This window comes from Ruditapes philippinarum, unplaced genomic scaffold (assembly GCF_026571515.1).
Source record: "Ruditapes philippinarum isolate M1 unplaced genomic scaffold, ASM2657151v2 ctg36_1_1_1_1, whole genome shotgun sequence".
In the NCBI taxonomy this organism is placed as follows: Eukaryota; Metazoa; Mollusca; class Bivalvia; order Venerida; family Veneridae; genus Ruditapes; species Ruditapes philippinarum.
In genome coordinates, this window is record NW_026866845.1 from 83129 (window position 1) to 109294 (window position 26166).

General features: G+C 32.2%; 1 protein-coding gene across 1 annotated transcript; it reads left to right on the forward strand.

The window, feature by feature from the left end:
* The first annotated feature begins 868 nt into the window (after positions 1-868).
* Positions 869-24415, forward strand: LOC132733964 (polycystin-1-like protein 2). Its single transcript, XM_060720661.1, has 26 exons — positions 869-887; positions 1226-1408; positions 1568-1692; positions 1958-2122; positions 2548-2703; positions 3226-3375; positions 4390-4477; positions 5329-5567; positions 6562-6789; positions 9657-9785; positions 10108-10275; positions 11157-11298; positions 11602-11759; positions 12547-12780; positions 13731-13901; positions 14913-15073; positions 15311-15450; positions 15798-15994; positions 16589-16828; positions 17910-18092; positions 18741-18858; positions 19335-19570; positions 20050-20227; positions 20755-21978; positions 22575-22700; positions 23460-24415. The coding sequence occupies exons 1-26, from the start codon at positions 869-871 to the stop codon at positions 23534-23536; spliced, it is 5235 nt and encodes a 1744-aa protein (XP_060576644.1). The 3' UTR covers positions 23537-24415.
* Positions 24416-26166: the final 1751 nt, after the last annotated feature.

The following is a 26166-nucleotide window of genomic DNA, read 5'->3' on the forward strand; positions in this document are numbered from 1 at the left end:
CTGAAAAGCCTTTGACTCTATCTCAATCCATTTAGAAGTTGCAGCACTTTGAAATCTATATTTTGATGGAAAATAGTGTTTTTTTGGCAATTTTGGGATGTCTCGTCGTTGCCATGGTAATAGGAAATTGTGCCAAGTTTGATTAGTATTGAAGTATTTTCATAGTTTCATAGCAGTTTAAACTTGTAACAGGAGACTTTTCAATGAAAACGGCCATTCACGATATGCTCATGAGGGAAAGGGTTAATATGCAAAATTACACCGATTTTTTTTCATTTATATTTGTTGAACACATCAGTAATCATATCATTTATCATAAATACCTCAACATGATCTTCTTAGTGAACCAGGCATGTTTTTCTTATTATGTTGTGCCTTTTGTTTGTACATTGTGTTTCCAGGATCGTGTACGTTATTCGTAGTTGCGTCATTTTGGATAAACAAAAAAAATAATTTCGCTTCATAACTCGTTAAATTCTTGTGTTGAATAAGGTATTCCCTAAAGAATAAATGAAAATTAATTTTAAAGCAGTATAAAATGTTTATTTGGAGGAAATTCACAAACATATTTAACCAGAAAGTTTGTTTCCGATGCTCATTTAGATCATTTTATAATATGCATATTCCTTAGATTAATATACAAACTTAAGAATAGCCGATGAGATTCCCTAATTAAAGTTTGTAAATTTTAAATGACCAATGAAAATCCGACTTATATTCAGTTCTTCTCTGTTAATGTTACAGAAAGACTTCGTCCGTAAAAATAATTTCAATAATTTCAGCTTTTACAGAAGGAACAATGAATGTGTATGGAATAAAATTGTTTGAAGATTAATGTAGTTTATTTAATTTTAATTAAAAAAAAACAATGGCACGGTTTCCCGATCGTATTGTCAATATATTAAAATGTTGAAAGAAAGATTTGTCTAAGAAATTTACTACACTTGATTATCTAATATATGATTTTCTATGTATACATTTAGAGATCGGTGGAAAACATTCTAGAACCAACAATTTGCTTTTGCAATCATGTCGTGTTTATCGTGTAATTATGATATTTGCTAACTTTATGTCAATTATTAAATAAGCTTATCAATTGCTTGAATTAAATGGTTATATCTGAAATGAAATATGAAATCGATTCTCTCAGTGTTTTTCTGTATGAAAATAGTGATATTATGTGATCTAAATTAACAATTATTAAGGATTTTATTGTTTTTTTTAGCTATTGCAGGCGTGACAATCATATGCTTCAATTGTTCAAACTGGAAAGATGAGGGAGTTAACGAGGATCGGGACCCCGACAATGATAAAGGTGGTGCGTTGAAATACGTGGCTATACAAAGATTTCTCGACAGTGGCGGAAATGTGATATCCAATATACCAGGAATAGCGAGAACACCGACAGGTATATATGTGTGATGAAATATCTTGTTATAAAATTCACAGGTAGTACACTGTTTTAATATACTTGTTCCTTCTTAAGTTATTATATGCAAGAATTATTTTTCATAATTAAAAGAATTATAGTCGCAAACTTAAAGCTTTCATTGTTTTCATATTTCAGGCAATGTAGACCAGTGTTTTCAACTTGAAAGGCTTCCTAGTGAAGAAATAGATTACACACGTTTAGAAGTGCATATATTAGATTCATTAACTGAACCCTCAGCAATTGTCGACTTTGATATTTCCGTATGTTTATTTTTTATAAAAGAAAATCAAATTTTGAGTGAATCACTTGCACAAGATAAGTGTTTGAATATTTGTTTGATCATATGTTTTTGTATATTTGTGTACAAGTTATTTTTCTGTTATAGAATGTGTATATAATCCTAAAATATAAGGGCATTTGGTTTGTCTTTACCTTTAGATATTATAAAATAACATTGTATTTATACTTAGACAAATTTGAATATCAAAAGCACAGCATGCAATTATGCAGAATATCCCGTTTCAGGTGACTAATCCACTTCCAGCGGTTGTCACATCATCAAATGAAAGTGTTTTGATAGATAAATTAATGGAGGACAATAAAGAAATTTTACTTCAATACAGTAGCTTGAATGATTTTCAAGGCACTGCAGATATTGTATCTTCAATTGCTTCAGTTATATCTATCAAAGTAAGTATCATCTAGTTTAGACTTTTAATAATGTATACAGGCATACACATGGTTATCATAATCCTAAAAGAGTCTCAAAATGAGTGTCATTTCTTTTAAAAAGACTAATCGCTTTCAAATATGTTATGATTATAAACACTTACAATAATACAAATACTTATAAATCTGCAAAAAGGAATATTCTTCGGAAAGATATGAATAATAATTGAAGGTTAATAGTGCAGACTCGGGTTGTTTAACTCAGTTTATCTGTAATCTTTAAACAAGCAAACAATTCAAAAGATGACAAACAAAAGTTTTAATCAAATTTTGTATCGTCAATTTCTACTTTCTTGTCAAACGATCACCGTCTTCCGTGTCTTATCATTTGCGTGGAAAGAAGTTTGTTCTCTGATATAAATCAGATTTTGTATATCTAATTTCAGGTTGAGCGATCTGCGTCTTCCGTGTCATATCAATTACGTGGAAAGAACGGTTTCTTCTCTGATTTTCATGCGGATGGCACCTCGTCGTTAGTTAAAGATGCAATGACAGAATTCGGGGAACCTGTGGCTAATCCACTAGTTCTTAAATTACAGGAGGTAAATAGTAACATTTAAGTGTTTTTCTATATCGTCAGACTTGTCAAAAGTGTGATCACCTCATTATGGTGAATCTTGGATTTTTTTGAAATAAGTAACAACAATTAGTCACAGAATAAATGCACAGATGATAATAAAATAATAAATATGTTTAAGATTAAATGTTCTTAGCAATCAAACTACATAATAGAAATCTAGAAAACTTACTTCAAACTTTTCAAACAACTTACTTGTATTTTTAAATTGTATTTCAAAACTATCTTTGGCGCAAAGAGAAAACGTGAGTTCAAAATTATGAACCATTTAACAATATAGTTCCAACTGTTAAAAATGCAAGTCCGCGATAAGATAATCCTTAGGCTTACACAAAATCATTTTAGCATTATATAGATACAAACAGATTCTGCAGTTAAGCTCACACGTTTATAAGGAAAACATTTTTCTTCACAGTTTTTTTTTAAAATTGTGTGGGAACATTTATATATTGCATACAACCCGTTTGTTGCCTTCATATATTTTAAGACAAACCAGTTTCTGGTTCAAACGATTAAATCCGTTATGGAAAAATTGAATCAAAGTGAAGCACGGGATATCTATAGTAACCGACAACTTGTATCAGCTATTATACAAATCTCAAATGGTCCAGAGGAAAATGTTGCAAATGAAACTACGGTAAGATAAACAAATGTTTAACGTAGCACTTATGATGAATTGGTGCAGTTGTAGTAATTAGTACGTTAGAAGTTTTGATAAGTCACCTATTTGCACATTTTATACAAGAACACTTATCTCTCTCTATTAAAAAGGCTATACAAATACTTTACTTTCAGCATTTGCTTTGCCATTTACGTTAATAAATTTTTAACCAGGTTTTCAACGAAATCCGGGTTATTGTAATGCCGAAGTCGGCGGGTGGACGGGCGTCAACTTTTGGTTTCCGCTCAATAACTTGAGTTTCCTTTGGCCTATTGACACTAAACTTGGTGATTGTTATTGGGATTGCTACCCAGGTGTCCGTTGTCAAGGTCAAAGTCAAAATTCAGTTTCAGCTCAATAACTTGAGTTTGCTTTGGCCTATTGACTTCAAACTTGATGTATGGGTAGCTTATATCAAGAAGCAGCTTTGGATTGCTACCCAGGTGTATATGATCAAGGTTAATGTATTCAGTTTTCACGTTATATACCTTGAGTTTGCTTTGACTTTTTGACACCAAACTTGCTGTGTGGCAGCTTTTGATTGCCACTCAGATATCTGGGAGCAAGATCAATGTCGTTTGCTCACAATAGAATTTCCAGCTTCTACTCAATAACTTCAGTGCACTTTGACATATTGATTGCTGTTACAGCAAAACTTGGTCGTTGAAAACCTGGATTTCGTCGCATTGCGGCGCTTCTTAATGTTGTTGTTTTAAATCAATGTTCTTTTTTATCTATATTAAGGTTTCAAACATTCTCTACATAATACATTTATTATTTTAAAAGTCTAAATCAATTATTAGCAGCATAATATTTCTACCATTGTTATATATTGCATAAAAGAACAAAGACTTCAATTTTGTTCAATTACATCATCTTTTATATAAATCTTTTCATACATGCTTCATCTTAACATTAATTTAACAATATAATAAAAGTAAACATAAATGAAGATATGTGAAGATAATGATATGTGCATGTTTATGACAGAATGAGATTCTTGCTATCGCTGAAAATATCATCACGTCAATGAGGAATCTTGATAATGATGATCCTACAGCAAGAAAGCTAGAGGAAGGTAAGGCAAACTTTATGATCTATGTTAAACACTTTATCCAATTTTATGATGTGTGTGCGTGCCTGCAACCGTATGCATCAATTAAGGCTGTGTACAATTGCTGGGCATAAAGCGAGCTGTTAAGATAGATTTGCACACATCGTACTTATTAAGGCAGTATCTGTCATATGCTCAGAGACCTTCTGGCGGGTTTAAGTTACACTGAAAATGTTATGATTAAATGGCAACTTTCTAGTTTAATGGTGGAGAAAGTCCTCAGGTGCCCCTCTGTGCATTATTTCAGGCAAGAGCAGGCACCTGGGTTAAACTAACGACGTTCCTTAAGTTAGATGATTGCTTTCTCAAATGAAAGAATTCAGGATTTGAAAACGCAACAGTAAGACACAAATAGTTTGAAGTCAACGTCCTAAACACAACTCGGCTACGTACACCCCATATAAATGTATCAATAATCGGCGCCAGAGGGAGATTGTAAAAATAATAATTTTATTAAACATTTTCTGGCAACGCCAAGGTATTCTGTACGTTAGTTTAGCATATGAAAACGTTAACCCTGCCATAGCTTTAAGAAATTTAAAACACATCCCTGTATACTAAGGGATAGTAAGAAAAGTAAGAGATTGACATTTTCAAGCGTTATGAATTTCAATCTTTTTACTATACATGTTTTAGGAATTCGTTTGATAAATACAACACCTAAGCAAAATGTTTAGGGCAACGGAAAGGATATATTTTACACGATGCAAAGTTATCTACAGAATATGTTGCCATTACAAGGACATGTGTTCTTCTTTTTTTCAAATAGAATATAGAACTATATTGTTCAGCAATGTAAACACATTACTCTTCAGAGACTTCCGTGATGATTCAGACAATATCCATGCTTGTTGTTCCCGACATAGCTGAGTTTATGCACACTGGATTTTCATTGGTTGATTTAAGACAACTTGGCGATGACTTACAGATATTCGTATCTTCTGATTTGTTAAATGTTAAAGAGCAGGCTGATTTCACGGAAGATGAAAGGGTTTTCTTCAACTCAATGAATCAAAAGCATATTGCCTATGTTGTTTCTGCTAAGATTCCACAAGTAAGTGTAAAACAAATTAAATTAATGTTTTATTTTGTGTTTTGGTAAAAACATTTCTAAATCATTATTTCACTTTATATGTAGCTTTGTTGTCTGGGTTATAACGTATTAAAGGCCCATTATGCTCCAGAAATGCTTATATTTTTCTTTATGAAAAACCTTCTTTTTTGTTGTCCTGTTAAACATGTAGTTTCAAAAATGTTTTTCATTGGCCAATTAACTGAACCATCTTTTGCTTCTGTTGTCTTTTTGCTTATAGTAATTTTACATTTTTTTGTATGGAAGTCAAAATACTGCATGGACTTTGTTCATATTTTGCTACTAAAATGACAAATAATTCCACATTTAATGCTACATTCTTAAGGTGAAAAGTCTCTAACATGCTCTCAAATAATTATCTAAATGTTATAAAAACTGATTTATGCCATTTCTTAAGGGAAAAAAGTATTAATTTTAGAGGCATAATGTTCCTTTAAGCAAATAAATAATGCTCCTTTAAGTATATAACAGAAATAAAGTTTATCCATATAAGATTTTGAGCGATTTTGAGACAGACAAAAAGGAGAAGTACCCTGATATTTATATCAGTTATACAAAGTTAAAAAGTATCAAAGAAACAATCATGATTTCAAAATTGAATAATATACCAGTATTACAATAATACAAATATTTTTATCTAAAATCAAGAGTAGGGGTGATTCCTGGGAATTAACAAAACAGAAACAAACGATTCGTACGGAAAATGCAGACTCGGTTTGATTGAATATGATTATGAGAGATGATTTTTAAGTGCAACCTCTCTTAGGCCCCTTAGCACCGACTGCAGCATGTTAAATCTTCAACACGAAAGTATTTTATATTATTTTAGTTTAAATCGCAATATGTTTCTTATCATCACAAATGTGAAAAACAGTCTGGATAATTCGCACAAGTAAAGTTTTAATGCAATTCATTTCAATTCAGCACGTAAAAGGTCGACATTGTATTTTGACAGATTCGTAAGGTAAACGGACTGAAGAAAATGTATGAAAACGACTTGTTGAACAACTATGCTTTAAGTGATGGTTCACTTGTAATTGTTGGCGATGGCGAAAATTCAACAATGACTGTAGCTATGACAACAGATAATGCACAAATTCTTGCTACAAAAGTGCTTACACTAACCAGTCTGAACGTGAGTGTACCAGGTCTGGCTGAAATTAACGGAAAGGCCAGAATTTTGGTAGGTTATTTTGATGATATTTCAATAAAACATGTATGTATAATGAAAGTGATGATTTTGAAAAAAAAATGAAAAACAGTACCTTAGTTGATATAGCATCCTTATGCAATATAATATGTTTACATCTTAAAACTATGACTAAGATGCACGGCCATTTAGTGCCCTAGATTTCAGACTTTACACACTATTGAATCGCGTGATTTTGTATAAAAATGAGGACTGCTTAGCCTCCAGAAGTCCATTATTTTGATTCATTTAAGTGACAGACTTTCTCGGAATCGCAACAAAACCTAGTGTATTGTATGGGCAGTAAAATTCTTAAAATATGGATACGTTAATACGTTTTTGTGCGTATTAAGATCTGTGGACAGAAAAATGTTTAAAGAGTGTTTGATTTGTATCAATAATGCATATGCAGCCTTAGTAATCTCCACGCGATGACAATAAATTGGTTAAACAATAAATGAATAAAATGTGCTTTTTTACTAAAACCAAGCAACCAATTTTAGCATATTTTATTGTAAAAGTCCATCAAAATCTTGTCGAAAGATAAGAAGCATCCAAGTGTTTCATGCTGAAGCAAAGTAAGCTAAATGAGCATTTTACGGATCGTAAGCAACATGGGAACAAAATATTGTTTTACGCTTGGTGTCAAATAACTTCAAAGTTACGAAAATTTTGCGAATTCGTCTCTTTTTTTTTTCTTTTTAAAACACTTTAAAGGTGTATTCTGTTTACGATTATCACGAATGTACTTAAATTAATAAGCATTGTACAACTAAAATAAACTCAGATGGGACACTGATCTTAACACGTGAGTGACCACTCATACCATGGTTGCTTCAAGTTGCCATTTTGTTTTGTCAAGCTGAACTCAACAAAGTGAATCGATCTTTATATACATTGGTGCCATTTTTAAACCACTAACGGAATCTTAAACCTTGCTAAACTCAATAAATTCGATAATCCGCAGTAAAACATAGCTTTTTTTCAAATTTTTATCAAATTATTTTGCAGTAGAAAAAAATCATTTAATTTTTTATGACCTGAGATATTTTACGGGTGGGTTCTATTGGGACGTTTTAAATACTACAAAACAAGCTGACGAACGAGAGACAAATTTCGTTTGGCCTTAAGGGATTAAGTGAAAAGTCAGGCAGGGAGATATAATCAAAGGGCTGCATGCTCTGTGGTATTTTCTGATCTTTCATGTATAAGTTTATTTTTATATACTATTATTCATCTTACGCAGCGACTGCATGATTGATATATATGGAATTTTGCATGCTTAGAGCTGCATCAAAAATCATTTTTCATTTTTTATTACAGCCACACTTTATCCTTGCATATCGTGGCAACTTCCTAAAAAAAGACACTTCAAAAAAATTGTTGCTTCGACAAGGATTTTAACCTTAGGCCTCTCACACCCTAAACGAGCGCGCTACCTGTGCACCACAGTGAAGTAATACTTATGTAGCGTGAATAAAAACAAATATATTGTAATTCTAAAATTGAGAATTTTCATTTCGTATTTGTAATTCTTATTAATTTCGAGGTATTTTGTTCACGATAAACCTGTTGTTAAACACTGATGAAAATAATTTAGCGAAAATCTTCTCGCCAAAACAGTCCAACATGTATATATTATATGACAGTCAGATTTATTTGTGTACTACGCTCTGGAGTATTCGGTAATCGACATAGCTAAAAATAGCATGTTCCTTGATTAAGCTTTACGGAAATAGTCGAACATTTTTCATTGGGTAAAAAAGATATTCATCCGCGAAATTTGTGATTGTAACCTCATATACTATTGACTAATGTAAACTTTTAATGCACTGTAATTCGTTCAATGTCTACATTAAAAATTATTCTTTCTTTTAAATTGCTGGTTTTTAAGCGGTTTTGAGTGAGAATTACTTGGCGTTGTTACGTCTGTGAGGAAATTTTGTGTTAGACTGTGGATGTTAGCTATGTATTTACTGATCTTGCGATCAGAAAATACAAAAATCATTTCTTAACTAACACAACATTGTTTTCTTAAAAATTAGGTATTTACATTTTAATAAGTATATGTCATCAATATATCACCGCTATATAACAAAATGATTTTAATGTTCCGTGCATTTTATTCTTCTATAAAAATCTCATCTTGGGGATAGGAACTCATATTAAGGTATGCTCCAAATATTTCTAATTTATAAAATTAATATATATATTGCAATATTCAAAAGAGTAGTCTGGCCTGACCATTTATCTGTTTTACACCGATTTTGACACATTTTTGTGTATAATTCGTTTCTTAATATCAGTGACCTTGATTTTGAATTTTTTACCCAATGGGCCATTGACTCAAACCATAGCTTTGAAGGACTTGAAATTAAGATACAGTTGTTTTACAGTATGAACTTCTACGAGACTTAATTGTTGGAAAAATACGTTAGGTTTTGTGTTTAAATGAAGAAACAATACAGCGATTCATTTTGGTATCAATTTATTACGTCAAACTTCTAAAAGCTGCATAAGCAATTTTGACACTCTTCAAACAATGGTCTCGAAAACTACAAACGTGCGAGATATGTAACAAGTTTCTGGGTTTATGATTGGCTAACTATAGTTTAGATTCTGGAGACGTTTGTCACCTAAGTGCACTAAAATTATTCACTTACCGATGGCTCAACGGTCCGCCATGCTCGCTTTGAATGCAAAAAAGGTCACGTGAGTCCTCATCTATTTTATATATATGCCTTTTGGGCATAAATGTTTAAATTTACAAAATGTTTATACCGATAAATGAATAGAAATAACATAAACCAAAGATTTGGAATGTGTGCACGTTCTTTAGCAATATAAAATGTACATTACAGATGTCGGATATTATGCCGATTCTGAATTTAGAAAGCACAGGACGGTTTGCTCATATCACATCCACTCAAAAACGGTTGGTTATAGATGCCTCAAAAGAGGTCACTGGTACTGTTGCATTGTCAGAAGAGGTAACGAAACACCTTTATGTCTATCTTATTGCATATACAAGAATGAGGAAAGAGTTGCAAGTAAAGTAATGAACATTATAAAACACACACATTGAAAATGTCTCCTTAAATTCAAGAATATTATGTAAATCAATAGGTCATTACTATATTTTCTTTGGAATCATACTTGAAAAAATACTTGCACTTGTGTTAAAATAATTATATTTTGATACTCTAATTAATATGCAAAATATGCAAATAATTTTATTTACAGCTGAATCTTTCCAGGCTATAAATCTATTTCTAAAAACTAAATGCGTTTAAGTACAAACTTTTATTTCAGATACCGGCTGTAGAATACCAGAGCTTCAACTTTAATCCTGATCCCGATGATGCATCTAAGTTAATGTACTACACGATGAATGCGAGAAGTTCCGACGACGACATAAGAATTAGAATTCTACCAGAGTCAGAAGACATACTTCTGTTTAATGTCTACGTTAACTTTGATGTACTGTTTAAGTGCATTTTATTCGATACGCTTTTAATGCAGCATTGATATATTACACTAAGACGCTTAAGAATCAGTTCCCTGTTTCTTTTCACTTTGTAAAAAAATGTTAATGATTTTCTTTAAAAATGTGTTTGTAGTACCTAAGCTAACTAATTGTCTGACCTTCGGTATAAGGCCCTCGAACATATTGTAAATTACATTAGTTTTGTCTTATTTGTATAAATGCCGGATGCATTATTATACAATAAACTTGAATATTCAAATATGCAGTATGCGTATATGTACATGTTTATTTTTATTGTTTGGTAAATGTATTGTTTTACATTAAAAGTCATGTTCGTAACATATGATGACAAGATATCTAAGAGTGTCAGTCAGTTAGTAAACACATTATGCCCCAGAAACTAGCAATTGTTGTCTTCTTTAGAATGGGTAGATATGAGTTATATAACGTTCACAAATTGTTTAATGGCATGTTAGATGCTTATCACAAGAAGGAAGCACTTGTGAATGCAATATTTATTGCCATAACAGAGCTGATTTCTAATAGAAGCAAAAGATGGTTCAGGTTATTGGCAAAGGAGTACTTTTTGAAAACTGTAACAGAACATCATAATAACAACATTTTGAGGAAAATAAAAACGAAAGCATTTCCGGGGCAAAATGGACCTTTAAGTATTTGCTGCACAAGCTTTTCAAATTAACAGACAGGTCCTTAAATATCAGTTGAGTGAAAAAGTCTTTTCCAATGTGTCTGCCTTTCTTGTGCGCTTTCCTCTTTGCGTTGTATGGCATTCGTTCATTAAATGCGTATGTATGTGAATTATTTCATTTAAAAATAGATTAGATTTTTAAGATATGATAGTATTATTTCACAGGAAGATGTGACCATACTTGACCACGCTTTAACTACCGACTGCAAAAGTCCAGATTGGATAGCTACATTTAGTTCAGCGTTGCTGAAAGAAAATAACTTCGTGTCAGGAAACATCAACTTTGCTGTTAAACCTGTTTTTAAAGGTAAATGTAGACTGATTATGTGATAGAGATACATGTAACTATATAAATTGATGTAATCGCTCTGAAGTGTTACTTTCTAATCTCTTTGATTCCATGAATCTTCGTCACATGACAAAATCATTTTCAAACATTTAGTTAAAAGATCTTTAAAAAAATAAAACAGTAGCTTTTAACAATGTATCTAAGAAATGTATTATGTTAAGGAGTATACATGAATAATTTGACCTTTGAAAATCTCGCAAGAGCATGAACGAAAGTGTCTTTTGGTTTTCAAAAATACATCTTGTTCATTAATTTTGTCAGAGGGAACAAATGAAGAAAATGTACTCAATCGGAAAAGACGTGCAGCGGACACTCAAGGCTCAAACAGGACGCAGACAACATTTAAGCTTGCATCAACAACAGCAGCGTGTACGGTATGGGACGAAATGAGCGAAAGTTGGAAAAGCGATGTATGCCAGGTACAGTCAAGGAAATAATTCTGATGAAAATGTTATCAAAATTGAGCAGAGTTTATTTCCCTTATATTTGAAGTATGGGTTTTTAAAATAATTCCGGGGAAAAAAAGTCTGATCAATAATCTAACGATGATGTTTTTTCATAATATGCAAATCATAGTCAATTATTATTATATAGGTTTAACCGACTGACATTTTCCATAAATGAGCCGCGTCATGACAAAACCAACATAATGGGTTTGCAACCAGCATGGATCCAGACCAGCCTACGCATCCGCGCAGTCTGATCAGGATCCATGCTGTTCGCTATTAGTTTCTCTTCTTGTAATAGAGTTGGTAAGCGAACAGCATGGATCCTGATCAGACTGCGCGGATGCGCAGGCTGGTCTGGATCCATGCTGGTCGCAAACGTATTATGTTGGTTTTGTCGTGACGCGGCTCAAGTATTGATAAAAAAATTAACAATAGAAATGTATCATTTAGATATTTATGTAAAATATTTCTTGAACAAAATGTTTATAGATTTCTAAGTGAATTAGTATAAACATTGGAATGATAAATGTTATTTTGTTAGAATCATTTCTTATCTGCCATTTGTAGATATGTAAATATTGGATCATGTATCTCACAGTTACCAGCAACATCCATAAATTCTTACGTTGTTTATTGTCACATATAATACTTAATACTATCAGCATAATTATTCATGGTTTAACAAACCTTCTTTTACGTACAAATTCACTTAAAGCGTCCTATTGATATAATTGCTATTGATTCTTCTTTCACTCAGGGTGTATGGAACCCGGATGAAAACAAATTCACTTGTAACTGTCCTGCGAGGAGAGAAATGACGTTTGCTAACTCTTTCTATGTAGCCCCTAATACAATCGACTATACTACAGTGTTCCTGAAGTTTTCTGCACATGACCAGGCTGCTGTTATAGCCGTCCTCGTCCTTATAATTATATTGTATATACTCGTGGTTGTATGGGCTCGTTGGCAAGACAGGAAGGACTTGTTAAAAGTTCGTGTTCAGTTTAAATATATTTGTACATATGAGCCGTGTCACGACAAAACAAACATAGTGCGTTTGCGACCAGCATGGATCCAGACCAGCCTGCGCATCCGCGCAGTCTGATCAAGATGCATGATGCTCGCTATCAGTTTCTCTACTTGTAATAGAGTTGGTAAGCGAACAGCATGGATCCTTATCAGACTGCGCGGTTGCGCAGGCTGGTCTGGATCTATGCTGGTCGCAAACGCACTATGTTGGTTATGTCGTGACACGGCTCATATTCAGATAAATAAGCAGGACATGAATGTAGATATAAGGTATATTATGCCTGAAACGAATATTTTCCTTCTTGGACGGGGTAAACATGAGTTTTAAACGTTTGAATGATAGTTAAAGAGTATTTACGTGCTTATCACCCAGAAACAATAGCACTGAAAACGAAGTTATTTGTCATAAAAGTAGCATAATGTAAACAATGTAGAAAATTTGACTTCTATACAAAATATACATTAACTAAATCACTACAACTGCACTTATTGTCAAATCTAAAGCAAAAGATTGTTGAGATATTTGACCAATGAGCACAGTTTTGAAACTATAAAACAGACAAACAAAACAGCTTTTGTGAAATAAATATAAAAGCATTCTAGGACATATTGAGCCTATAAATTTCCATCCGTTTATTAAATTTTGCAAAACGTTAGTCTGCTGTCTGTCGAAGCTTTCTTTTGTACCGGATTGTATCATTTGTATGTTGGTCTGGAAAGTTTGGTATCATAAAGTTTGTTGTAACATAAAACTGTGTGGTCCGATTTTGTTCAAATAAATTGAATTTCTCAGAATAAAAGTGCAAAGCAAACAAAGAAATAACAAAGGGGAATTCAGTTTGTATGCGAAGCTATTTTGATTATTTATTTACATGTATATAAATCTAAATTTATAAATATACATATTTTCAGTGGGGCGTGACACCGCTAGCTGACAATTTTTCGGAAGACAGTTATTTTTACGTTGTTAAAGTTTTCACAGGGATGCGTGCAGGTGCAGGAACTAGGTCACGTGTTAGTTTTGTCATTGGTGGTGAAGAAATCGATACAGGAATCCGGGCCTTGTCAGACGGTGTCAGGAAAGTAAGAATTGTTTATGTATTTTTGTTTGTATAATTAGTTAACTGACTAATGCAACCCTGATGTACCTTGCCCTTCATGATGGTTTGGAGTTTTTGAATAAAGGGTGTTGGCTATAGTATTCTTAGAGCACGCTAGCTTCATATCATTATAAATACATTTGTGTACCTCGACATCCCATGTTTATTTGCGTATCATTACCTGATGTCGGTTTCAATAGATCACGTGGTACTTATGCATAATTTGTAAATCAAAAATGAAATACAAAGAACCAGTGAAACAAAATCAATTATATTTGACATTTAAAACTTGTACATGACCATTTTAATTATGGTATGTACATGTAAACACGGGAAGAAGATTTATGTGCGTGGTAAACTAAATGAGTCCTCTTCTTTATTTAACAATAAAAAATATGAATTCAATACCTACAAGAATTATATTGATTTTTTTAAAAAAAAAACTTTTTAACGTGTATGCTCCATTGTCATAAAATACACAATCCCGTTATGTGAATATGATGTTCTATTTTATTGAAATCCTTTAACAATAATTCTAAGCTGTTAATTGGTGTATTATAGAATGAAACTGTTAGAGAAATGTAAGTCAGATCAACAGAAGATGACAGGAATAAAACACTAGCATAACCGGAAAAGTAAAATTTAATGCGCCTTTTGTCAGCCGAGGTCGATATAATCAAAACGTACAGAAACTGTCATGACTTTTATTTGTTATAAAGAACTAAAGTCCTTTACTTTCTGACAAGGTCCATAAAAGCAACAACAAAAGTCAGAAAGTGTCGATCATTATTTATTATAATGGCTAACACTAATAAAATATGTGTCTATTATTTCAGCCATGTTTTACAATACATGACGTACGTGTATGTAATTGTTGAATTGTTTCATTTGTATCAAATATATTGACAATCACTAACCAATTATTCCTATATTAAAACAATGATAATTGCGTGAAAATGTAAAATTCATTTATCATGATTCTTTAATTGTCAAGGAAATACCGACTGGAAGCGTGATGAACTTCCTTATGGCTACGAGGGCATGTCTGGGTGGCCTAGAATACCTACGTATATGGCACGATAACTCGGGTAGTGGAAACCACGCCTCCTGGTATCTAAGCAAAATTGAAATCCATGACGTCCAGCTAAAAGAGGCGTAAGTTACAATTTGGGAAAGTTTGTCAACGTTTGGGGAACATATAATTGTCTTCTGTTTTGTTTACGCAACATTCAGTTTTCATCTTTAATTGCATACCATATTGAATATCATTTTATAAATGCTACTTTTCATTCTTATGTATTTCTATTTCTTGCATGGTCATAATTTTTTACCATCAACATTCTGAAATGAAAATTCATTGACAGAAATGTTAACTTTATTTCTTTCTTACAGATTTGTGTTTCAAGCAGAACGGTGGCTTGCAATAGAAAAAGACGACGGACTCCTGGAAAGTGTTTTCCCAGTTTCCAAATCAGAGAATTACAATGTTTTCAAAAATAGATTTGTACTAAATGCGAAAGAAAATTTAGCAGGTACATATAAATGAATACTTTCGGAAAGTTGATGCATAAGTTTCTTCTAAACAAACAATTTGCTTTGTAACGATTATGTGACATCAAAAATGCTCAGGTGACATGGTGCCTTTGCTTGTGCTGTCTTACGAGGAAACCCGAGGCATTCATTCGCGGATTTATTATCCTTGCAAACCAGCACCCCTCCATCAGCGTCCTCAAACATAATATCAAAAAGTATCTTTCAAAACGAATTCAATTTAAAGAAACGCAAAAGATATCAATACATGTAGTATAATTTGCAGCTTAAATTTTGTATACGCCTTTATATTTACATATAACTGTATAAATTCTGTTTATCATTCCAGAGAGTCACATGTGGATTTCTGTTGCCTATCGGCCACAGGCGAGTACTTTTACACGTGTTCAACGAGCATCTTGTGCCCTTGTTTTCATCATGTTGTCGATGATAGCAAATGCAGTTTATTTCCAGTCTAGCAACCAGGAAAATTATGATTTACCATCAGAGATTATTGTTGGACCATTCCGCTTTAGTCTCCAACAGGTGAAATATTTAATATAGTTTTAACATAGTTAATTTCGAAAAAAAATCAAAGTATATACAGATAATAGCAGTGATAATGTACACAATACAAAAATGATATGTTGAAAAAGGATTGGGTCCGACAGTTGAGCTTATAAGGGCTTTCTTCTTATAGATTGACAGTGAATAAAAGGTGAAATGTTAATATATTACAACATTTTGTTACATTGAAAACCGTTTCAATTTTATAGTAGTATTGGCAGATTTGATTGAAAAGTTACGTTATACAATTTACTTATAAGATAGTCATGACAATATTGAATTCAATATAATTAGACAAATATCATTGATCAAACATACGGATGCTTATGTTAATATTATTTTACTTCTGTGGGTTTGCGACCAGCATGGATCTAGACCAGCATGCGCCTCCGACCAGTCTGGTTAAGATCCATGCTGTTCGTTTTTAGTTTCTCTACTTATTTTATTATAGGGTTTGTAAGCGAAAATCATGGATCCTGATCAGACTGCGCGGATGCGCATGCTTGTCTGGATCCACGCTTGTCGCAAACGCACTATGCTGGTTTTGTCATGGCACGGCTCATTTCATTTCAGATCTACGTTTCTTTCATCACGGCATTAATTGTAACTCCAGTGACTCTTATTGTTATATACTTATTCAAAAAGTCTAATGTCACTCCTAAAAATAAAGATGTAGATCTAACACACTTGAAAAAAGAGGAGAAATCTAAACGTTATAAGATACCACTATTTGATGACTGGCTCGAGCGGGAACGACTTCAAAGTTTGGAACTTGAGAAGCATTTAATAGAGAAGGGAAATCCAAAAATAGAGGTGAGCATAATAACGAGTATCTTCTATATGTACATATTTTTATATCTTTATATTTTAAGTTATGACCACCATAAAAGGCACTTATAGGGACAGAAATTTGACAACATAGGTCAGATATATACCTTAAACATACCTGTATGCAAAATTAAAACATACTTTACCGTACGGAAATTGAGTTATGGCCACTTTTTTTAACTTGAGCTTGCATGTTAGAAGGGCCTTTTTCAGATTTAAGGAACCTTAGGAATGTTCTACAATATCATCCTTATGAAAAATGATTTCCTATTTAATTTTGGTAAGAAACAAAAATTAGCATTCAGTTAGCAATCCGCCTAAGCAAAATGATAGTTTCTACTCAAAATTAATGAAATATGTATAAAAATGTTACCCTACCCCACCCATTTTAACACATGTTTGACAATTTTCGTACGTCGAGAGCCTAATTCACAAAATCCCTAAAATTTACGGAAACGACATCCTGTTTCTAAATTTCTCTTAAATTTTTTAAAAGTATATTGGTTGATCTTGTAAAATATTGAATACTTTTACCGTGTATAATTTAAAAGTATCAGGTACCACCATATTTGTTACTAGAGCCAATAAATAAATATTTTAATTAAATAATCAAAATTAAATACTTTTTTTCCTCGGGAAAGGGATAAAATAGTTGAAAGAAAAAACTGTTTAACCTTCCCATGACCCTAAGTTTTACTGTAGGTAATGTATTAGGATGGTCATAACTTGAGTAGAAGTGATATTTACATCTTGTATTAAACTATCTAATAGATGTTCAAAACACTATTGTCTATCGTCCAAGTAACATAGATTATATATTAGGCTATCCAATATGTTTCATATCGTTTCTATTTAAAGACACTCGATATATTTTACATATTGATTATTAAAACTATAATACCTTGATGAATGATTAAGACAAATGTCTAAACTCTAAACCTGAACATGCTTGATAAAGTTTGACATACATGTTCTTTTGAAGACATTTTTCCGTTTGTGGTTTATTTCCTCTTGGTGTAAAATCGAACAAAACAATGATATGCACATCTGTATCAATTTTTTTCAGGGGTTTAAGTTACCAGAGACATTTTACTATCTTGCGTGGTTGGTAACTGTGGTTACCGTGTTTATCTGTGCATTCTATCTTCTGTTGTTCAGTGCTCAGTGGGGTAAACAAAAGTCAGAGGAATGGTTGACAACCTTCATTTTATCCTTCTTTGAATCTGTTTTCTGCCTCGATCCCATAAAGGTAATGTTTTGTAATGAACCCTTTATCTGCAGTGTTTCTTAAATGGACTTGTCGAGTTTCAATTCTTCGAACTCTCCATTACTAATTTTATTGATATGAAAATAAAATTTGAAGTTGATCAGCCAACGGTATATAGCCTAGTTAGAGTGTTCGTAAGTGAAGGCTTAACTGGCTCAATAACGGTGGCAAGGGCTAGTTACTTTGGTTCAATTAAATATATCATTCAATAATTGCTTATTTGTACATTGTAAGAAAAGATCCTGCTGCTCATGGACATCATTTGCCTTCTTGTTTATTCTTTTGAAATTAATATCTACAAAAATAGTAAGCTCATTTTCAAATAATCGTTAAAACCGAAAATCATAACACTTACAACTATGAGAGAGTTTTTTTTTTAATAATTTTATTATTTTTCTCTGAATTGCATTGTCTTCTCACATAAACAGAAGTTCATGTTCAACAGTGAGATAGGGAAGCTAACCTAGAATAATTGACGATACACTATCATTTTGTTTGCTAAACAGACAACCATGCTATTTCAAATATCCTTTGACTCCTTGATCCTTTGTGTGATTAATGTATATAAGAATATTCTTTAGTAAATTCGCACAGATTAACACATTCTTTTGATGTTGAATTTTGAAAAAGGTGGCATTTATGGCTCTAACGTTTGCGATATTATTCCGGTCCGCCAAGCAGTCGCAAGCTGATATTGATAGGAAAAATATTCTCCGTAACTACTCATCTAGATTGAAAAACAGATCAGGTATGTAAGATCAATACAATCTTTCAAACAGTCCTCTAATTAGATAAATAATAGAATAACAAAAATAAACAGATCGAACTCAAATAAGAGAGAAATAAAGGTAATTATTCATTTTGAAGTTGAGAATTATCGTTTATCTGCTGGAACCGAGAACGATTAGCATTTCCTAGCCCAATTTCCACATCAGTGTAGTCTGACCAACCTCTTTACAGTTGATGTATTAATTTTTATATTTTGATAGTGAAATCTAGAAAATATAGATAACGATCGTTTCTAAATGTAGGTTTTTCATTATGTCAAGTCCAAATTATTCAAAGTTGAATAAATTTTCGAAACTTAAATCAAGTTGAACAACAATTAATTAAAGGTCACAATTTTATTGTAGCTGTTATCATTTTTATCTTACCATGAATTCTCATGTACGTCATTGTCCTTTATGTTTCTTTGACCTAAATTATTGTTGACCCCACTGACAGGGGGTGCACGTAAACCTGCTCCTCCACTAGATCAAGAAAAACTAGATAGTGCACGGGAGTTGAGAAAGATGGAATTGCAAATGAGGAAAGCCTTGCGTGATATAGTCTTAAATATACTCCATGCGTGGATCCTGTTTAGTATAGCTTATAGCAACCTCGACAGCCAGTCTTATCTGCTTCATGAACAAATCAAAGGAAATATTCTGGAACCTGGTAGCCAACCTCAATTCTCTTCAGTGAGTAAATGCAATCAACAGATAGATTTAAAACGCATATGGTAATCTTGAAACATCCGTAAAACACAAAGTTATTTGAATAATAACTTATTATGAAACTACACATTAATATTTATTTGACAAAAAAGATCATTATATATTTGTGTTTAGTTGAGTCCAATGGCACCTTTACAGTTATTTAAAATGAACAGAAAATCATTTTAGATTCAATTTAGGCAGCTTAACATTAGTCTTGATTGCCTATAAATATTCAAACAATTAAGAACCTTTAATTTAGAACATGTCGCAGAATGAATAATGGTTTGAGGCATGCTGATATTTGAATAAAATAACACGCGTTTCCGAGTAAAGATACTAAATATATGCAGATTAGACATTTCAGCATGTCTCATTTTACTATTTACTTATTAAATAGTCATGACGATATTGAATTTGATATAATTAGACAAATATCATTGAAATTGAAATTGATTTTACAGATCAGTACAATAGACGAGTTCTTTAGCTGGCTGAACGACACGGCTATTGTCAACTTGTTTCCTGATAATCATTACACGGGAGAACGCTTACCGTGGAGGGTGAGACAATTCATGAACGACGGAAGTAATTTTAGAGTAGGACCACCTCGGCTTCGTCAGATGAGAACAATCAAGAAAAGTGCGTTCAATATAATCAATCTTCTGACAATTAATAAAGATATAATACTTTTTGTAGAGTTTTTAATTTCTCAGATACGTTCATATCTTTTTTAATTTGCATGTCAAACGAAATAAAGTGTGTTTTGCTTTGTTTTTGGTTTTATATTGAAAGAAAGTTTCCTTAAATAGAGCTTTCTACAGATGGTGAATCTAAATAATGCAAAAATGGCAAGTTTAATCAATAATGCTGCGTACCTTCATCAATTATAACGATGCAGCTTTGAACTCGGATGCGTAAATCAATACATATTATCTGTTCCAATTTCTCTTATTGAAATATTTAATTAAAATATCAATGTCATATTACCGCTCTTATTGTGACAAATGCTAATTGTTGAGTATTTCCAGTAATGAAATCTTATTTGCATAAATAAATAATTTTTTGCAAAGTAATTCGAGCCTTTTAAACAACTTCGAAATTGAATACATTCAATCTCTCAATATATATGAAACTGATTCCAAACAATTTTTTTATATTTTTAACAGAGCCGTGTTCCATCCCATACATTGAATCAGAAGACTGCTTGAAAAAGTATTCAGAGTCGACAGAGGATGATGATAATTATTGCATAGGCTGGAAAGGTGGTCCATGTAACCTGAAGGAGGAAACTTATAGTCTCTCGTCCAATGCATGGAAGTATACCTCGGCTTTTGACATTTGGGGTTTACCAATATCTGGTATATACGCTACTTATGGTGGAGGAGGTTACGTAGCTGAGCTAAATGTTAACAAAAACGTCAGTCAGATTATCGTTCAAGAAATATATGACCACTTTTGGATTGACCGTCAAACGAGAGGAATATTCTTTGAGTTTACTCTATATTGTTTAAATTCTAATATCTTTGTATACTCGGTATTCTTAGTTGAGTTTCCTGAGACAGGTGGAGCTCTGCCTTATTCGATGATATTTCCTCTTCGTGTTTATCAACATCTTGGTCCCACAGGTCAATATACTCTTGCTTGCGAAATCATATTCCTGTTATATCTCATAGGTTTAACTGTTGTTTCAATCATCAACATGTATCAGCAACGAAAGGCGTACTTCTCTGTACCTTGGCAAGTGTACGACCTGGTTTTCATCTTGTTTAGCTATACGGCAGTCATTCTGTATGTTGTAAGAATTGTGTTTATTAATGACAGTTTAGAATTATTCATCAAAGACAAAAAGTCGTTTGTTAACTTCTACCATGTTGCAATTTGGAATCTTATATTTGTAGTTTTTCTTGGTATCCTCTGCTTTATGGCCACTCTCAGAATTATGAACTCCCTAGGCTACAATAAAAGGATAAGAAAGACCGTGCAGGTATTCAGAAACGCTGGAAGAGACTTGTTATCGTTTGCAATCTTCTTCATTTGCTACTATTTCTTTTACGCTTTCTTTGGCTACCTTCTGTTTGGAGCAAAACTTGAGCCCTACAAAAACATAATTAAAACATTGGAAACTCTTTTTTTGAGTCTACTTGGGGCAACCACTCTTACAGAACTCGAAGAGAGTGATCCTATCATGGCAAAGATTTACTTTATCACGTTTGTCATGTTCATGGTTTACTTTGTGATGACGATGTTCATGGCGATACTTTGCGAGGCGATCGACGAGATCAATGCTGAAGCATATGTTGACAAAGATGGTGAAGTTGTCGATTTCATGCTGGACAAACTGAAGGACATGTTTATGTTTGGAGGTCGTGCAAAAAAGAGGCCTGTGTCAGGTGAGAGATGAACCAATTTTTATTCTTTTATAAACGTTAATCTTTACGTATATTTGTAGCTATTTTATTTTTCATACAAAAGGATGTTTTCAGAATTTTGACCCGCCGAGCATTATTGTTGAAAAACTTATTTTTGACAAAATCTTTTTTCAAATGTAAATGTTTAAATCTAAATCTTTTAAAAAGAGATATCCATGTTAATTAATTGTTACGAGAATATTTACATTGTATCGGAAAACGTGCATGTTTTAATTGTTGAAAAATAAAACGATTTAGATATTGGAATCGCCTTACTAAACAAAATTTCAATATTTCAACTTGTGCATCATTTTTAATAATAATTTTTTCTTACTCAAAAAAGGACGTGCCGTATATTTTAACCAATACCCTGCTGGATTGTCAACAGTAAAGAGCCAGACCAGTCTGAACGTCTCTGAAGTCTGACCGGGATCTTTACTGTTTACTTACCAACTTTAAATATTTTATCTTGACATCCTCAAATTGATAATAGACAAATACGAATAATGGATTCTGTACAAATCCATTGCAATTTTTCAACAGGTAAAGAGTTAATGAGGCAATGCTATCTTTTCTAGCTACCGAAACTAAAGAATGCGAGGATCATGAAATGAAATCTAGTGACGGGCGTCCCCTTCCAGACTACTTCACAAATAGAACTGTTCTTGAATACATTCGGGACTCAATGTTTGATGCATTACAAGGTAAGTACATGTACATCATTATTCCTTAGATACAGGTCGGTAATTAGGTATCCATATGTAGAAATACTTACAAGTGTCACGGCTTAAGTTTAATGCGTTTTTAAAGATTACCCAGACATCAGATTATTTCTTGCAAAATTGTAGTTCTTAATCAACCAGAGAATAAGCTACAAAATTAAATATTCAATTAAAAAACATTCAGTGCAATAAAAACTGATCTGTCATTACTACGTCACAAAATTACAACAATCTGGGCTGTAATAATTTTGCTGGCTTCAAACTTAACAAAAACGTTCTAACTTTTATATAAATACTTAATTATAATATACCCTTCCTGGGTACCAAGCTTCGTCTAGATGTCGTTTGGATTGGATGAAACGCCTCGAATTAAAACCCTATAAAACCCTATAAAGCGCAATGATGGTTTTAACGTGGTTTTTTTCTTTGTGTATTTTTTCCGTGCATTATAAATTATTTTATAATTCTCAAACAAGAACGCATGTCTCTAAACATGCTATGCTTGCTTATGTTAAGAAAAACTTGTGCAACCAAACGATACGAAATCAAATCATTTGAAAACAAAATACATCGTGAACATTCTTCTGTCATTTTGGTGCACCAATAGCGAATTTGAAACAAATCCTTAACATGTTCTTATCGAATTTTGAAATGAACACATACATGAATGTTTTCAATAAGACAAATTAAAGGCCAGGATATTTTAAATGTTAATTGTTAAATGTTAATTTCTTATTCTAGATTACCGGAATGCAACTGGGAGTATTGCAGAGATGTCATCTACGACTAAGTCAAAGACGTCCTTTGACAAATTTTAAATACTTTTTAATCTGTAAAACTCTTATTTATGTGTTTTAACAGTCTTACTTATTCTAGCTTGTACATATATTGAACATAACTTATCATCCTTTTTTATCAACAATGTAGTAACTACGTCCACAAGATGATTTGAATGAATTATATATGAACATTTTTAAAGGTAAAAAGGAAGATCAAAAGCACGCAGAAGTAAACAAAGAACCAATTTAATTATACATATATCATATAAACTAACTGGAATTTCAAATAAGCGACTTATACAAGAGGTATCGATCAGTAGACAGTAGTTTTTACATGACTTAACACCGACTATGGCAAAACTTCAATAATTTATAGCTATATTATCGTTTTCAGGTGATACGTCGATAGTCACGCTTATTTTTCAAACGGCAAATCAATCGATAAAAAATGAAAAGTGGTTAAAACATTGGAAATCAAAATCAACGCGTAAACAACATCTCAATAAATTAGAAACTGATTGTAAATGACATCGATGTTCAATATAGCGAGCTATAAATATATTCATACTTTCGTAAATTTGGTAAATATATTCATAATTTGAGTGGTAAAACTCAGTGTTTAAGAAACCGAGTGGTAAAATATCGGTGTTCAAATTGCCGAGTGATAAGACATCGGTGTTCAAATAATCGAGAGAAATAAACAATCATAATCGAGTTAGAGATTGGTTAAAGCATCGGTAATCACGTTACTGATAGGTAAAACATCAGTTCTCAAATTAACCAATTATAGTAAAAGGGGGTTCAAATTAGCAAACGGTAAAACGTCGTCGTCAGTAGCAAGTGGTACGAGTTTTAAAAGCAGCGGTGCTTGATTTACCGAGCGGTAAATTATCAACTAGCTTGTTGAAGTCTATAAATATTTAGACGATCGATGCCATTTCAGTGTCATTCAATATAACTGTAGTTTTTGTTTTTTTTAATTGTTATATATAGTTATTTGTTGTTAATCATTCTTTGAACTAAATATCAAACACATATATGACTATTTGGAACATTAATTTGAAATTGTACCTATCATGTTTTCTATAATAAAAAAAACCCTGACATTCTTGTTAACTGCACGGACTCAAACAACATCTATCAAAAGTAAAGAGTTAAAGTAATCAACACAAATACACAGGAAAAGTTGCAGATGGTCTGCCTTTTGTGATCAAATCTATTTCTAGTTCACAACAATATTTCCTTGCCTGCCACCAGTAGCGTGTCCAAGAAACGAACTCGTAATTCATGATGTCATGTTAAATAATATTGACCAAGTATCTAGACAAAACAAAATAGAATTTAATTTTAGACATAATTGTTGTTATTTCACTACAGATAATATTATATCATCTTTTTTTATAATTATATGATTTGTTTTTGGGTGAAAATACGTTATGTATGTTTTGTTCTTTTTTATATTCATGTGTTTTGTAATAAAATGTTACATTTTGGTGATAGAAAACTGCATGCCTCCAGAATAGTCAAAATAATTCTAAAATTCAAACTTGAGAAAAATGAACTAAGATTTTTAAGAAAAAGTTAAACGATTCAAGATTCAAGTAATAACTGACATGCCACGTGCTTTAATGACTGATTTAGCAGACTTTTTCTCCATATTTCCAATGCGTGACCAACGCAATCAGAGCTTTTGTAATATTTTCACCTCTTTTTGGTAGTTTACGCGGATTGTAAGTGTCATTTTCAATGTGTAAATTACTTTCTTTGTTTGCTTCACAATATGGTTTACTACTTAATACATTTTCATTTCTTTTATCAAAATTAGCATACCTCTGGAGGCATGTTGCTTGAATATAAGTTCCATTATTTATGAATGATTTGTCTTTATTTCTTTGCCTTTAATAAAGTTGGTTAAGTATGTATCTCAATTTGAAATGTGAGCCGAATCAATATAAGCACCTTTCAAAATAATTATAAATTCTTTGTCAGGCTTGATCACATACGACAAATCGAAACCATTTTTTTAGGAAACTACAATGTTTTTAAAGAATTTGAGAAAATGTTGTAAAGATGTTTGTTCATTAGATGATCTGCGCATTTGAGAACTGTTTAAGTTTTATTTCACGACAAGTTAAACATGGAATTTTCTTTGAATTTTATTAATGTTCGCTATTTTCTAAAATTTGTCGATGAATGTTATTGTAAAAGGTCTTTTGGGAGAACATGCAATTAACCTGTTGCCCTTTTCAGGTATTTTAAGTTAGTCAATATTTTTTCCCTGAAGGTTAAAATTATTATTAACAAACAACTGTATTTTTATCTATTCTGAATATGTTCTCTTATCTATGAATCATTGATTTATCTTATTAACAAGACTTAATTTAGCAGACGACAAAAATATAAGAGATACGAGTTAGTAATTTCAATGAAAAAATCCATTGAACGATATTTGTCCCCAATTTAATGTAAATTTTCAATGGTAAGGTATTGATTTCTTTGACCTGTGTCTTGTCATGTGTTTCTAACAAATATGATATATTAGCAAATAAATAGCTGTAGAATATTAAATTTCCTAGAAGTGTTATTACCTACATACATTATTCATATTAGTAACTTGTCATGCGTCCCTGCCATTGTATGATCGCTGTCTGAATTATACCCGGAGGAAA